Genomic DNA, 15,617 nt, shown 5'->3' with positions numbered 1-15,617 from the left:
TCTTGGCCACAAAGGCATGGTATGACTCAGTGAACATGTTGAACAAGGCCTGGTAGTCTGTTCCTTGAGTTGGGTTGTGATTCATGAAAGTAGTTTGCCTATTTGCTGGAGATGGTGTGTCATCTTCAATCAACTGAACATTAAATCTTGATTGACTACTGCAAGATGAGTTGGTTTCTGATGGTTCCTCAAAAAAAGGCTGTTGATTCTTGATTGAGAGGCTGCCTATGGGTGCAACAAGAGCATTGTTCATTTGAAAGCTTGGCTTGTCCTCTCGAATTATATGGTTTTCAATCATTTCTTGTTCTGTAGCCTTGAGGAAGGCTATCACATCATCTAACTTGAAATTAGGAAAGCTGGTCTTCTCTTTGATGAACTTGCTGGCAGTGTACCACTCACCGGACAAAGATGATAGAAGTTTCTTGTTCAGGTCAAAATCAGATATCTGAAGGTCTGTTGTTCTAATTTCATTCATATCATCATGAACCTTTGCAGAACTGACTTAAGTCTTTCTCCTTCCTTGAACTTGAATCTGTCAAGCTGTTGTTTCAATCTGTCTTTCTTGATGTCTCTCAATTCTGTATTCCCCTCAAACATTTCAATAACTGCATCATACATGCCCTTTGCAATCTTGTGATGATTTACGGTTGTCAGAATTTCCCAAGAAAGCCCTAATTTCAGCATAGACAGAGCTTTATCATCCCTCTTCTTCATCTTCAGTTCAACAGTTGCATTGTTGTTTGGAGCTGTTGAAGGAACGTAGTTTCCTTCAATGATAGACATCCAAAGCTCTAGGTCATTGTAGTTCATAGCCGCTTCAAATAGCACTTTCCATTTTTTGAAGTTTTCTTGTCCGAGTAGCCTTGGAATCTTGTTTGTTGAAACTTCTTAGTCTTCCATATCAGTAGATCTGGAGTTTGCAGTAGTGAAGACGGAGTAAAGCTTCAAGCTTCTTCACAACCTTCTGTCCCGTGGCCTTCAGCGAGCTTACTCAATCTCTGATACCACTTGTCAGGACCGTGAATCAGGTGAAACCTCGAAAGGTTGACAAGAACACACCGACTCTGCTAACCCAAAGGCCTATTGAATATCCCGGCAGAATCAGGATATCCAACAAGTGGGAACGAAGGAGTGAAAGAATAACAAACACGAAACGTAAATGAATGATCAGTAAGAACGATTTCAAGGCAAAGATTTACTGTATTTAATAACTCATTAATGAAACAGGTAATGAATGTCTAGGGTTTCGTGTGACGGCGCAGGTGGCGGCGGCTATGCGAGGAAACAAAAGAATATTCCTTTAGAATGTTTTCCGTGCAGAGCGCCATGTCAAAAAACGTGCCCTTAATGGAAACCTAGGACCCTATTTATAGACCCTGACATTCCTACTAGAAGTTCCTAATCATTACATAATGAAACTCAAAATAATACAGGTGTTGAGTCCTCGAGCAAGGTAACTATCTTGCTCGAGCATACTCACTATTCTAGGTATGCTCGATGAGTGTCTTCGAGCATATTTTACTTAGAATACTCTTTCAGAGAATATATTCTCCTCCAGTAAGCTTCGATCTTCTTGACTTGTCCATGCCTTGTTCGAACTAGTCCATCGAGCAAGCTCATTCTTCTTGATGTCTTCAGTTATACTTATTCAGCAATCTTTAGCATGCTCTGATGTAAATCTTGCTCGGAAACTGAACTGTGCTCGAAGTCCTTGCTTTGATCACTTGACATCTTCTTATGCATACATGCTTGTCCCTATGTGTTCGATCATCCTATGCTCGTATCACTTGGTTAAAACATGTATGATCAAGTTGTTTGCTCGATTGGCAATCCATGCTCGATAGAAGAATATTCATGCTCGTTGAAGTGTAGCTTGCTCGAAGCCTTAACACTTAGAAAAATTAACCATTTAAGGTTCTGAAGACCTTGCTCGAAGTAGTAAAACCATGCTCGATTGGCTAAGCTTGCTCGAAGTCCATACTTAGCCATTTTCTGAGGAGGTTGAGAAGATTCCAATCTTCCTTATCAAAAATCCGACCCAACATGGTATGTTTGGGAGGTTAATTATGTATGTATACACATATGTTACCTTATGGCCAATAGGCTTTCTTGTATTATGGTACATCTTGGGATGTTATGTACGTATGTTTACACATGTGTTACCATGTGGCCTATGATTAGGGATGTTAGTTAGTAATTAGAGACTAAGGATGGCTTACTTGTAGTATGGTATATTTTAGAATAATATATATATGTATGTTTATACATGTGTTATTGTATGGCCAATGATTGGCGATGTTAATTAGTCGTTATCGACTAAGGATGTTTGCGTATGCCTACTTTGTGTATGCATACGTTGGATGGAATGTTACGTGTTTGGCTTGTACGTGTGCTTGACCCTGATGTTAATTAGTCGTTATAGACTAAGGACGTCTGCGTATGCCTACCTTGTGTTTGCATACGTTGGATGAAATGTTACGTGTTTGGGTTGTACGTGTGCTCGACCCTGATGTTATTACATGGATGTTATGAATAGGGATATAATTATATAGATATATAAGTAAGACTACTTACCGTTTATTATGGCTTAACTGTTTATATCCCATTTTATATTTAAAATTCTTGGAATGATTTATACATATGTCAATTATTAAAACTGAACTCACTCAGATCAAGCTGACTTTGTGTGTATGTTAGTGTGAGTTTTCAGGTTACGAGGAGGATGCTTACCACTTGGATGTGCTCGAGACTACTTGAACGGTTGAAGGCATACCTAGTCGGGAATTTTACTTATAAACACTGTTTCTTTTCAATTATTACTAGTTATGTTTAAATTTGATTTTAGGCACATTTCCCAGGTTTTTGGGGACTTTTTTAGTACTTATGATTTCCGCTGAATTTATACTCTGAACTGTTTTCTAAATAAAGTGAATTGAGTTGAGTTTTAAATTTTTGCAAAGTTTTGTCATTATTACCAACTGTGAGATTCCCGGGATTTGGGGTCTTACAAGTTGGTATCAGAGCCATGGTTCGAGGGATCTGAGAATTCCCGATTGCTTGGACTCGAACTATAGAAGAAGGGACTAGAAATGCCAGCCGCGAGTAGCTGCACGCCAAGAGGTAAATTTTAATTATGTAGTCATTCTTACAAGTTTAAGACGTCATTTCGTGAATAATTGCTTAAGGGTAAGATGGGATGCTGATATGGTTAGGGACAGAGGGTGCTTAGGATGGACGGGTAAAGTAAACAATTAATAACACTTGATCAATGTTATTAGCAGTTAACCGTTACCTTCCATGTTCTAAATACTACTTGTGTCTGACTATGTTAGGGTTCCGTCTTTGTAGGGATAGGATATGGCTAACTCTCGTGTCGTTAGCGTTAAAGTTCATCTCATTCCTTAAATTCTCCAGTTCATTTCCCATCCTCTCGAACGCTTTGCGTGTAATTGTTTAGCTGAGGCGTAGCATGCTGTCACTCTGGGTTCCTTTGTACTTGACCGCTTAAATTCCTCGCTCCTTCAAGAATGTATCTGTAACTGTTTAGCTAAGTAGGAGTGTAATGTTATCTCAGATACCTTTTTACTAGATGAATTACAGGCTTCGGTCTTATTTGATTCGGGTGCCAGTAGAACTTTTTTGTCTACCGCTTTCTATTCCACGTTAGATAAATTACCGGAGAGTATAGTCGATGTGTTTAAGGTTGAGGTCGCCGTAGGGAAGTCCGTTTCCGTGTCTAGGGCTATTCAGGGTTGTTTCATCGAGTGGTCGGGATATAGATTTCTGGTGCAACTGTATTTGATGCCGCTTGGCTGTTTCTATGTGGTGCTTGGGATGGACTGGCTTGCAAGTTTTGATGCTCAGATCGGTTGTGGTCAGAAACTTGTACGTCTAAGGGCCCCGGATGGGACCCAAATTACGGTCTTCGGTGATCGGAATGGTGCGACGCCACATATCATATCTATACTTAAGGCGGGAAAACTGATGCAGCGGGGGTGCGGGGCGTATCTGGCGTATGCTATAAACGTGAAAACCGAGGTGGCTACTGATGTGCTAAAAGTAGTCTAATAAAAACACGCTAATCTAGACACTAAGTGATGTGGTCTCATTTATACATATTATTATATAAATATTCCCTATACTTTTAAGTACTTTTGAGCCAAGTTTTTATTGAATATTATTAATATTTGGTTTATATGAGTGAATTGTTAATTTACAAATATGTTTATGTGTTGAGAAATTAAACGAGATATAAAAGTAATTTGCTAGAGTCTTGAAAAATAAAGTAAGTCTAATAATAAAAATTAAATGTTTCTTTTGATCGTGGGTTCGTAAAATTTCATTCAGGTAAAAATTGTCAAGATGCTAAAAGTCAACTAGGCCAGATACAATTACGCAAATTAAATCTATCTATTTTAATAAAGTAAAGTAATTATGCAAACTTTGTCATCTTTTAATTAATTCTTACAATATTTATTCCTCCAAAACTAATATCTTAATTAACCCTAATATATGTAATAGATCAATAAAAATATTCTCTTTCCTTTTATACTCAAATTACATTATATCTATACATTTTTATAAAAATATATATTAACATATTATTTACTATGTATTAAAAATACAAGGTGAAATCCAAAAATAACAATAAATCATGTTTGTCAAAGATTGAAAAGAATATAATTTCAAATGTTATCATTAACATATTGTACTATGTATATTATAGAAAATTGTAAAAAAACAAAACTCGAATATGATTTCATTTTATAAAGTAATTTTTTAATCATTAAATTATAAATATATGATTAAGAACATTGTATGGGAAGCATGTCATGCAAAACTATGCTCAAATGAACCAAAATATTCACAAAATAGAATGAGTTAACATGTTATTTTTTATGTTGTCATTATGTCAAAGTCGAGAGGCTCCCTGAAATTTATCAAAATCTTTTTCATGGTGTAGCTCAGAAAAACATAATTTTTGAAGAATATCCGTTATTACAATTTAATGTTCTCATTTCCTTCGATTGGTGGTAAATGATAAATATATCAATAAAGGTAATATATATTCTATATTTAAGCTGAGTGGTTAGAACTACTATTGTATGAAAAGTCTTACTCCCTAAATTGATTAATAACCAAAATTTTTTCAATTATACATTTATGACACTGAGAATGAAATTTTCAATAGAAAGAGCGTTATCGGATACGTTTTTACACGTGCGTTTAAAAAAAATCATTTTGTAATATATATAAAATTAATTTATGTACACATAATATACGTTATGTAATTAATTTTTTTATTTGTAATTTTATAATTTAAATCATTACATGTGTGACACGGGATCTAAACTAGTGAATTATATTATGGAGTCTAATTTGGGCCGGCAATTTGAAGGAGAAGCCTAATAGGTCACCCAGTTTAGAGGCGGTGGATTGATTTATGTAAAAACCCGAGGGAAGGAGGACAGAAGGGGGCCGCCATTCACATATTGATTTTTGTCGTGGGGAGCACATCTACAAGATATTCTTGAAAGAAAGCACATCAGGAAGGATTTTTTTTTAATTCTTGGGAATTATTATATTATTTTCTTTGAAGTGATACAAAGAAAAGAAAGGCAGAGACCCGTGCATTTGTTCAGTGGGAGCAAAGTCCAACAGAGAGAGAAAAACAATATATAATAAGAGAAGAGAGAAAGTGTACGTGCTATCGGTTTGAACTTTATTGTTTTCATAATGAACTCAATTATTGCGTTTATTTATTTTATTCTTGTTTTGAGTATGACTATTGGTTAAAAAGTTTTTAGTTACCTAGGTTTTGAATGAATATTTGTTGAATTTGGTTTGCTTGTCGGTATTAGGTTGTTGATGTTGGACTAATATTATTGTAATAGACTTTTTGATGTTTTTAAGATGAATATGCATACTTATTATTAATTTACTTTTATTCAATTGTTCCATATGTTTCTTTATGAATGTCTTTCATATGTAGACGCATATTAGGTTACCTACTGTGTGTTCGTAACTACTTTATGGTTTTTAGTCGACATAATCCATGGGAAGTATTGTTTGAAGGTTTAGAGATTTTAAGTGTTCTACCTATTTTGAGACTGAGAGGTAATAGATAGTTGGGGTTGTCTTATTCATTAGGCGGTTTGGGTATAGATTACATGAGAGTGGGTTTCCCCCTTATTGTTTTTTGATTTTTTCTATCGTAAGTCTTTTTAAGCATTTTTAGGTTACTCCTTACGTCCCTTACACTCCCGGATGTATTGTGATTAGTGAGACTGAGAGGTGATCTAGTCATTAGAGTACTTTAATATTGTTGGAGAGACTGAGAGGTAATCCAACAAACCGGTTTGCACCATACGCCCCTTAGGTATTCCTCTTAGGTGACACCCAGAGAATGATCAGGGATCCACTAGGATGTCTAGGGAGTTCGAGTGCGGGGAAGAGCAGTGGTATGGATCCAGATCTTAAGGAGTTTCTAACTAAGCAATCTACCATGCTTTCCCAATTTATTGACATAGATAATAACACACAGAATAGACTGGCTGAACACGACACCTTATTGAAGAACCAGCAGTCGTCAATTTTGGAGATGTCTCGAAAGGTGGATGAGATGATGAAGCATATGCTACCTAATAAGCAGGTCGGAGCGTTTCAGGGAAGCACCGAGCTTAATCCGAAGGCACAGTTGAAAGCGGTGACCACCCGCAGTGGTAAAGGAGGCGATAGAGAGCAGCCGCGGGCAGATGATGAGGATCCGGTGGACGAGGAGATAGAGATAGAGGCTCATATAAGAACGCACGAGAGGCGAGCCCCAGCAAGTACCACGTCAAACGGTGAGTCTCCTGTGGAGAAGGTTGTTAAGAAAAAGATTGAAGAAAAGAAGAGTCCCGAAGTCGATCTTACTCGAGTTCCGTATCCTGCTCGTCTTCTGCGGTAGAAGTATGTGGAGGAATATGGACATTTCTGGGACATGTTTAAACAACTTAGAATCAATCTTCCGTTTGTCGAAGCACTCCAGCATATGCCCAAATATGCTAAATTCTTAAAAGATCTTCTTTCAAATAAGAAGAAGCAGGAGGGGCTTTCGACGGTATGTCTAACTGAAGAATGCTCTGCGGTAGTCCAGAACAAGATTCCGTGTTTGTTTGGCAGCTCGACTGAGAGCTATGCGTTGGCCGATTTAGGTGCTAGCATAAATCTGATGCCATATTCTCTTTATAAAAAGCTAGATCTTGGCGAGCCGGTCCCAACGCGCATGAGTTTATCCTTGGGCGACCGTTCGGTCAAATATCCACGGGAAATCGTGGAAAACATACTCGTTAAAGTCGATAAATTCGTTTTCCCCTTGGATTTTGTTATTCTTGACATGGAGGCTGACGATTGGGTGCCGCTCATTTTGGGACGACCCTTCATGCGTGCTAAAGCGCTTATTGACGTCTTCGACGGCAAAATTACACTTTGTGTAGGGGAGGAGAACGTCACCTTCGATGTTGTCAAATCGATGAGGAACTCCAGTAGTCAGGACGATTTCGTTTACTTTCTTGACACGTTCATATCTCAGTTCGAGCGCTGTCTTGACTACATCTCTAGAGCTGATTTGCTCAATCAGGAGACCGAGGTTGACGTTCCCCCGGAGCACGACCTGTGCGTTCTTGCTAGCTCACCTCCTGAATACCCCGAGGTGTTCACGGTTGCCGTTAGCACCGAGGGACCGAAGGAGAGACCATCGATTGAGGCACCACCATCCCTTGAGCTTAAAGAGCTACCTCCTCATTTTGAGTATGCTTTCTTGGATGGTGAGGCCGATTTGCCCGTCATCATTTCTTCCCGGTTGACGGATGATGAGAAGTCGAGGTTGGTTGATTTGCTTAAGGCACAAAAACAGGCTATTGTGTGGAAACTCATGGACATTCAGGGCATCAGCCCGAACTTTTGCTCGCACAGGATACTCATGGAGGATGAGTACAGGCCTGTAATCCAATCTCAGAGGAGGCTCAACCCTAACATGTCAGAGGTGGTCAAGAAAGAGGTTATCAAACTCCTCGACGCTGGCCTGATTTATCCCATCTCCGATTCTACATGGGTGAGTCCCGTTTAGGTCTTCACTAAGAAGGGAGGGATGACAGTTGTCACTAACGAGCGTAACGAGCTTATTCCGACTAGGACAGTCACAAGTTGGCGGGTTTACATTGACTATAGGAGGCTTAACGACGCTACTAGGAAAGACCACTTTCCCCTTCCGTTCATTGATCAGATGTTGGAGCGTCTGTCGGGACAACAGTTCTACTGTTTTCTTGATGGATTTTCAGGTTATTTCCAGATCCCCGTCGTGCATGAGGATCAGGAAAAGACCACATATACATGCCCATACGGTACCTTCGCGTACAAACGTATGCCTTTCGGGTTATGTAATGCTCCGGCTACATTCCAGCGTTGCATGGTAGCAATATTCCAGGACATGATCGAGAGTTCCACGGAGGTCTTTATGGATGATTTTTCGGTATATGTGGACTCTTTTGATCAATGTCTTTCTAATCTTGAGAGGTTGATGAAGCGGTGCAAAGAGACAAAGTTGATGCTGAACTGGGAGAAGTGCCACTTCATGGTGACTGAAGGCATTATGCTTGGGCACAAGATTTCGCGCGACGGTATTGAGGTAGACAGAGCTAAGATTGACACCATCAGTAGACTTCCTCCACCGACTAGTGTGAAATCCGTTCATAGTTTTCTCGGACATGCGGGTTTTTATCGTAGGTTCAACAGAGATTTTTCTAAGATCACCCGGCCCATGACTCGCCTTCTAGACAAGGACATCACATTCGACTTTGATTCTGATTGTCTGAAGGCGTTTGATTTTCTCAAGGGGCAGCTGGTTAATGCCCCTATCTTGTTAGCACCCAACTGGAGCTTACCCTTCGAGCTCATGTGTGACGCTAGTGATTTTGCAGTCGGGGCTGTTCTAGGTCTTCGCGTTCGACAAAATTCCGTTCTTATCTCGTGCTATCGAAAACCATCGTTTATACTGATCATACGGCATTGCGATACCTGTTCGCCAAGAAAGATGCCAAGCCTCATTTACGATGGATTCTCCTGCTTTCCGAGTTCGATATTGAGATTAGAGATAAAAAGGGAGCGGAGAATGTTGCTGCGGATCACTTGTCACGTTTGGAGGATCCGAAGAGAGAGGAGATTAGAGAGGACGCCATTGGGGATAGGTTTCCCCACGAGTCATTGATGATGGTGAGAGTGAGATCTGAGAGCGAGCCAGTTTTATACGTGAGTGCTGAAAAGGAGGGTCTGCCATGGTTCTCCGACATTGTGAATTATCGGGCCGAGGGAGTGGTGGTCAAGGGCATGAGTTATCAGTAGAGAAGGAAGTTTTTCGCAGATGCCAGCCACTACATAAGGGATTCACCGTATTTGTTTCGTGTAGGCGCCGATCGAGTGTTGAGGAGGTGTGTAAGCAGGGAAGAGGACCGTGAGATTCTTAGAGATTGTCATGAGAGTTTAACTAGTGGCCACCATGGTCCATCTTCCACTGCGAGGAAAGTTCTAGATTCCAGTTTTTATTGGCCATCGATTTTCAAAGACTCACACGAGTTTGTCAGACAGTGTGACCCATGTCAGCGTACTGGTAACATCTCATCCCGTAACGAGATGCCCCAAAACCCTATTCAGGTTTGTGAGGTTTTCGATGTTTGGGGCATTGATTTCATGGGTATGTTCCTTTCTTCTCGAGGGAACCAATACATTCTCGTGGCTATCGACTATGTTTCCAAGTGCGTTGAGGCTCAAGCCTTTCCCACTAATGACGCCCAAGTTGTTGTGGGATTCTTGAAGAGGTTGTTCAGTCGATTTCCTACTCCCAAGGCCTTGATTAGTGATAGGGGCACACACTTTTGCAATTCCCAGAATGAGAAGACGTTGGCACGGTATGGGGTCACCCATCGGTTGTCCACCGCCTATCACCCACAGACGAGCGGGCACGTGGAGAACGCAAACCGAGGCGTTAAGCGTATTTTGGAGAAAACGGTCGGCAAGAACCGCAAGGACTGGTCTAATAAATTAGATGATGCGCTTTGGGCTTTCCGCACAGCTTTTAAAATGCCTGTTGGGACCAAACCATTTAGGATAGTTTATGGGAAAGCGTGTCATCTACCGGTTGAGTTAGAGCATGGAGCGTATTGGGCGTTGAGATCCGTTAATCTTGACATGACCCAGGCTGCGATAAACCGGTATCTCCAAATTCATGAGGTTGAGGAGTTGAGAGATGAGGCGTATGCAAGATCTTGGAGTTATAAAGAGCGTACGAAGGCGTTACACGATCGGAAGTTGAAGAAGGTGAAAGAGTTTAAGTGTGGGGATCGAGTGTTGGTTTATAATTCCCGTCTTAAGTTATTTCCAGGTAAACTTAGATCGAGATGGGGAGGACCGTATACGGTCAAGGAGGTGTTCCCGCATGGTTCTGTTGAAGTTCGAGATGTTGATAGGAGCTCATGGAAGGTGAACGGCCATAGGTTGAAGCATTATATTGGTGGGCCGATTGAGGAAGACGTGTTTCTCGTCGACATCCCTAGGTTAATTGATTGATAGGGATAGGACCTTGGGTGAATACCCGAGTGTAGAGTTTGTATATGTTTGTATTTGTTTTCTTTTATTTTTGTATTTTTAGTCAGTTTTTAAGTTTTAGAGTCTGTTTGATGTCTACTTTGGGTGCTTTGAGCTTTGTTTTGCAGGTTTGGATGCTAACGTTCGTACTCAATCTCCATTCGGACGGGGGCATTCTGAGCTTATTGATTTTAGGAGAGTATCCAAAAGCTGCGGCCGCGAAAGAAATGCTATATGGTCGCTTTATCGGAACATGACTTATGAAGATCACTGCCTTATTACCAGGGGAGTCTGTTCCATTTTCTTTATGCTTTGCTTTATTTTATTTTATTTTATTTCTGCTTTATTTTGGTCTTTTTCCTGTCTCACATTGAGGACAATGTGAAATTTAAGTGTGGGGATGGGAAACTGGCGTTTTTTTAGGTAGGTTAAAAAAAAGTATATATTCATATAAAAAATAAAAAAGAAAATAAAAAAAGTAAAAAAAAAAATTGTTGTGTCCCTTGAATTAAATATTTTGCAACAAAATGGAAAATGGTAGAAAATTGGGGATTGGTTTTTAAAACTACTAATATATATGAGATAAAAAAAATAGAAAGCGTACTTAATTTGGGATGTGTCGGTAGGCCCAACTAGCCTTGAAAGGTTTCCGCTGATAATTATTAATATACCTAATAATCATAAACCTTGTGGGTTCTTATCTTGAGAGGGAATAGTGAAGCTGAAAATTCAAGAAGGCATAGCGAGTATTACCTTAATATTTAAACCTTGAGGTGATGAGATGTGACACCCGGTAATTTCCCAACCCCTTAAACTAAGTAATCAACCTAATAATTAGGTGATTGTAAATATTATGCGCGCCATGATAGTCAGCACGTGCATTTGTTATGTGCGCCCTGCGCGAGCACGCTATGTTAAGGATCAGCGCGGGCATTTATGTTTGCCCTGCGCGAGCGCGCCATGTTAGTCAGCGCGTGCATGTGTTATGTGCGCCCTGCGCGAGCGCACCATGTTAAGAACCAGCGTGAGCATATGTTATATGCGCCATGCGTGAACGTTTTGGCCTTATGTTTTCATGTAACTTAAACGTTATGTTGTCTATGGGTTGACCATCCCGCATGATGCTAAGGCGGGTGCATCCTACATCGTTTATGCGCGTGCGGAAGGGAACTAACCTACCCGCATGGCGGGAACTTTGAGAGCTAGTTTGTCTGAAGCTCCAGGATGGAATTGACTTCAACATGACTGATCACTATGTTGAAATACCAAAACCACCTGGAGAATCTACAAATGAAACTCAAACGTCCCTAACTGCGAGAAGGTTACGCACCTACCCGCAGCAAAGAAATGTCCTACACGCAGAAAGCTATGCGCACCAAGTTATACGCGCAGAACAACACTTAGTCAAAATGTTCAGATTTAAGGAAATTGTCCCCGCCCAAAAGAGGGCGGTTGCGTGTTTCAGAAAACTTCTACTTTTTACTGTACACTGTCTAAAGCACTGAAAAAGCAAACTGTAAAAGTCAACTGCCAGCCACCCACTCTCACCAACCACAGCCCTGCATGTCCTGTCCATATCAAATCAGAATCTTTAATCTACTTTTCTACTCTTTTTAATAAATAATAATAATTTCCATACTTTATCATCATTTCAAAAGATTACAATTCCCTAAAGCAAGGGATTATGTTCCCTTGAGTTTGCCTATAAATTTGTAGCCTAAATTATCACCCAAAACACACTTCAAAGAACTACAAACTTGCACTAATCCTTTCCCAAGCATCCGTTGTTTCCAGCTCCGATCCTGTTACTAGGTAAGCCGAGATTATAACCTTGAGATCTACTTTCCAACCCTTATATCTTGATCTTAATATATATATTTGTTATTTAATCGTATTCTAGACCTTCGATTCCGAGGCCAACACCAAGAAAACCCGAATCTCGATTAATCCCTTAACAAGAACCACAGGTGAGTCTCACAGCCCCTATTTTCACTGTTTTCACCATTTTAAACTGTTTTCGGGGCGAGGGACACGTATTTAAATAATGTTTTATCATGGTATATTTACAAGCTAAGCAAACGATTACGTGTTTAAGTTATGTTTCATGATGAACAATGCGAACAGTTATCTATGGTTTTTCGATGATAGTGCACCAGATTCGAGTAAGTGATCACTTTACCATTGGAACTCTAAGGGTAGGGACTGCTGGTTTGATCCGCCCACTCGTAGGGGTCGCACCTCTTACATAGACGAGTGCCTAGTATGGTCATGGGGCAGTACTATGGGTTTGAGCCCGCTCGTAGAGGTCGCTCCTCTTACGCAGACGAGCGCCTTGTTTTCCGGCACAACGTCCGCGCGTAACCCGCGGGACGGTATTACAGCATATATTCGCTCGTAGTGGCAGCGCCACTTACACAGACGAGCACAGTTTTTTTCCAGAAGTGTCCGCGCGTAACCCGCGGGACGGTATTACGTTATTTTAGCTCGTAGTGGCAGCGCCACTTACACAGACGAGCACAGTTCCCAGAAATGTTCGCGCGTAACCCGCGGAACGATTTTATCAGAATATGTTGATAGAACTATGTTTTACCAAGCATGTGTTTTAATGATGCTAACAGAATTATGTTTCAGAATGATGCAATACGATTTATCAAGTTACTAAAACTTGTGAACTCACTCAGTTTATACTGATTCAAATGTTTTTACGTGTCTTTCAGGAGATAACTAGGTAGCGCATGGAGTCACACTTAGAGCACCACACGCTGAACATCTAAAACAAGCTTTTTGGAAGATTTTGGTTTTATCCCCTCGATGCGCACGGTTACCCGCCGCGCAAGGGGATATGGCGAGAAAATCTTCAGTTTTTGTACTTGGATGTTTTTATGTAATACTTAAACAATGTAATGTATTTGTATTAAACTTCTCATGCGCAATAAAAATCTTTGAATGTTTTGCAATGGCCCGTGCTTAAGTATCAATCCCCACTCGCGCGCGCCCGGCTGTTTCCGCCGCTCAGGGCCGGGTGTGACAGATTGGTATCAGAGCACTGGTTATAGCGAACTAGGAAAAGAAGTTTTTAACCTAGACTATAACCTTTGGGGAATCGCATGAAATATTTTTCAAAGAATATTTTCAAAAGAAAAATCACACACGCACTTAGGAACACGGGTCACAGTGTCTAGAGATAAGAACATTATGTGCTCTGAGTACATGCGCTAAGTTTGTTACATTTTCTTTTTATGAAAAGAATGCCTCCAACCAGAGCCAAGGGAATTACCATGACACCCGAGGAGCTCGCAGAAATAATCGCGCAGGCGATTGCAACGCATGAGGCCAGCAAGGCCGAATCTAGTCAGGGTCGCCAAGAGAACGAGACCCCAGAACCCGAATCAGGAGCCTTGGACAAAGGTTGCTCCTATAAAACATTCATGGCCTGTAGGCCTTGGCCGTTCAAAGGCACCGAAGGAGCCATTGGGCTCTACAATTGGATTGACAAGATGGAGACAGTTCTCTCCATCAGCGGATGTAGTGAAAACCAGAAGGTCCTTTACGCGACCTGCATGTTCCAAGAAGCAGCTTCATCTTGGTGGAAGCTCCAAGTAAAGACTTTGGGGCGAGAAGTTGCTCTTCACAAGACCTGGGAAGAATTGAAAGAAATGTTGATGAGAAAGTTCTGCTCTCGCGCAGAAATTCAGAGCTTGCAACAAGAATTCTGGAACCACACCATGGTAGGAACAGATATCGATGCCTACACCAATCGTTTCAACGAGCTTTGCCAGCTGGTGCCAGACATGGCAAACACAGAAGAAAAGAAAATCGAGAGGTACATCTTTGGGTTACCTCCTGTCGTTAGGGTCCCGCTCAACGCCGCCGCACCTCCGACCTTTGACGAGGCGGTTGCGCGAGCCATCACCCTTACAAGGGATACGGTTCGTGCGGGTATGTTGACCACCCGCTTGAACGAGCAGCGAACCTCTGACTCCAAGAGAAAATGGAACTCCCACCGAGGATCAGACTTCAAGCAGCCACCGCCCAAGAAGCAGGAAAGCACAAGGGTTTACGCGATTCAAGCCGCGGAACCATCAAGGAAAGGATACAGCGGGCCTTACCCATGGTGCAACAAATGCAAGTATCACCACGAAGGCGAATGCGCGAACGTCACGTGCGCCAAATGTGGCAGACCAGGACACAAGGCGATGAATTGTCGCATCAGAGAAGCTGGATCGAGCGATAGCTGCTACGCATGCGGGAAGCCTGGACACTTCAGTCGGGATTGCCCACAGAAAGGAAACCAAGCTCGCGGGAGAGCTTTTGTGATCGGCGCGGGTGAAGCAAAGGAAGAGCCGAATGTGGTAACCGGTACGTTTTTGCTTAACGGTCATTATGCATCTGTCTTATTTGATACTGGCGCTGACCTAAGTTTTATATCCCATGAGTTTAAAAACTCCCTGGGCTTAGCGACCAGTAGGCTAGACAAACCTTATACTATAGAACTAGCCAATGGTAGGCAGTTATGCGCGAATGAAAGGACTGAGCAATGTGTGTTAGTCATGGGAGGTCATGAGTTCAATATAAACTTGTTGCCAATAGATTTGGGAAGTTTCGATATTGTGGTAGGTATGGATTGGTTGGTCGAGAATCTCGCGGAGATTGTTTGTCATGAGAAGCAGGTTCGAATTCCACTGTTGAACGGAGAAACTTTGATGATTCAAGGGGAAAGAAGGGGAGTTGCGACGAAACTGATTTCATGCCTAAAGGCGCGTAAGTGCCTAAGGAAAGGGTGCTACGCCTTCCTGGCGCATGTAGTAAAGAAAGGAGATGAGCGAAGAATTGAAGACTTACCAGTAGTGCGCGAATTTCCAGAAGTTTTTCCTGAAGATTTGCCCGGGTTACCGCCGCCGCGACAAGTCGAGTTTCGTATTGATTTGGTCCCAGGAGCTGCGCCAGTAGCTCGAGCGCCTTATCGCTTAGCTCCATCTGAGATGCAAGAGCTATCC

General features: G+C 41.5%; 1 protein-coding gene across 1 annotated transcript; it reads left to right on the top strand.

The window, feature by feature from the left end:
* Positions 1-6,982: 6,982 nt before the first annotated feature.
* LOC143621663 (uncharacterized) lies at positions 6,983-8,110 on the top strand. Its single transcript, XM_077093019.1, has one exon. The coding sequence runs from the start codon at positions 6,983-6,985 to the stop codon at positions 8,108-8,110; it is 1,128 nt and encodes a 375-aa protein (XP_076949134.1).
* Positions 8,111-15,617: the final 7,507 nt, after the last annotated feature.

The sequence above is a fragment of the Bidens hawaiensis genome, unplaced genomic scaffold (assembly GCF_021521415.1).
Source record: "Bidens hawaiensis isolate Kalapana, Puna unplaced genomic scaffold, B.hawaiensis_p1.1 tig00002924_1, whole genome shotgun sequence".
In the NCBI taxonomy this organism is placed as follows: domain Eukaryota; kingdom Viridiplantae; phylum Streptophyta; class Magnoliopsida; order Asterales; family Asteraceae; genus Bidens; species Bidens hawaiensis.
The sequence above is the reverse complement of the archived record's forward strand: the minus strand, read 5'-3'. Positions and strand labels throughout refer to the sequence as shown.

Coding starts and splice junctions, on each gene's coding strand:
- LOC143621663 (XM_077093019.1), top strand. CDS start 6,983: ATGTTTAAACAACTTAGAATCAATCTTCCGTTTGTCGAAGCACTCCAG.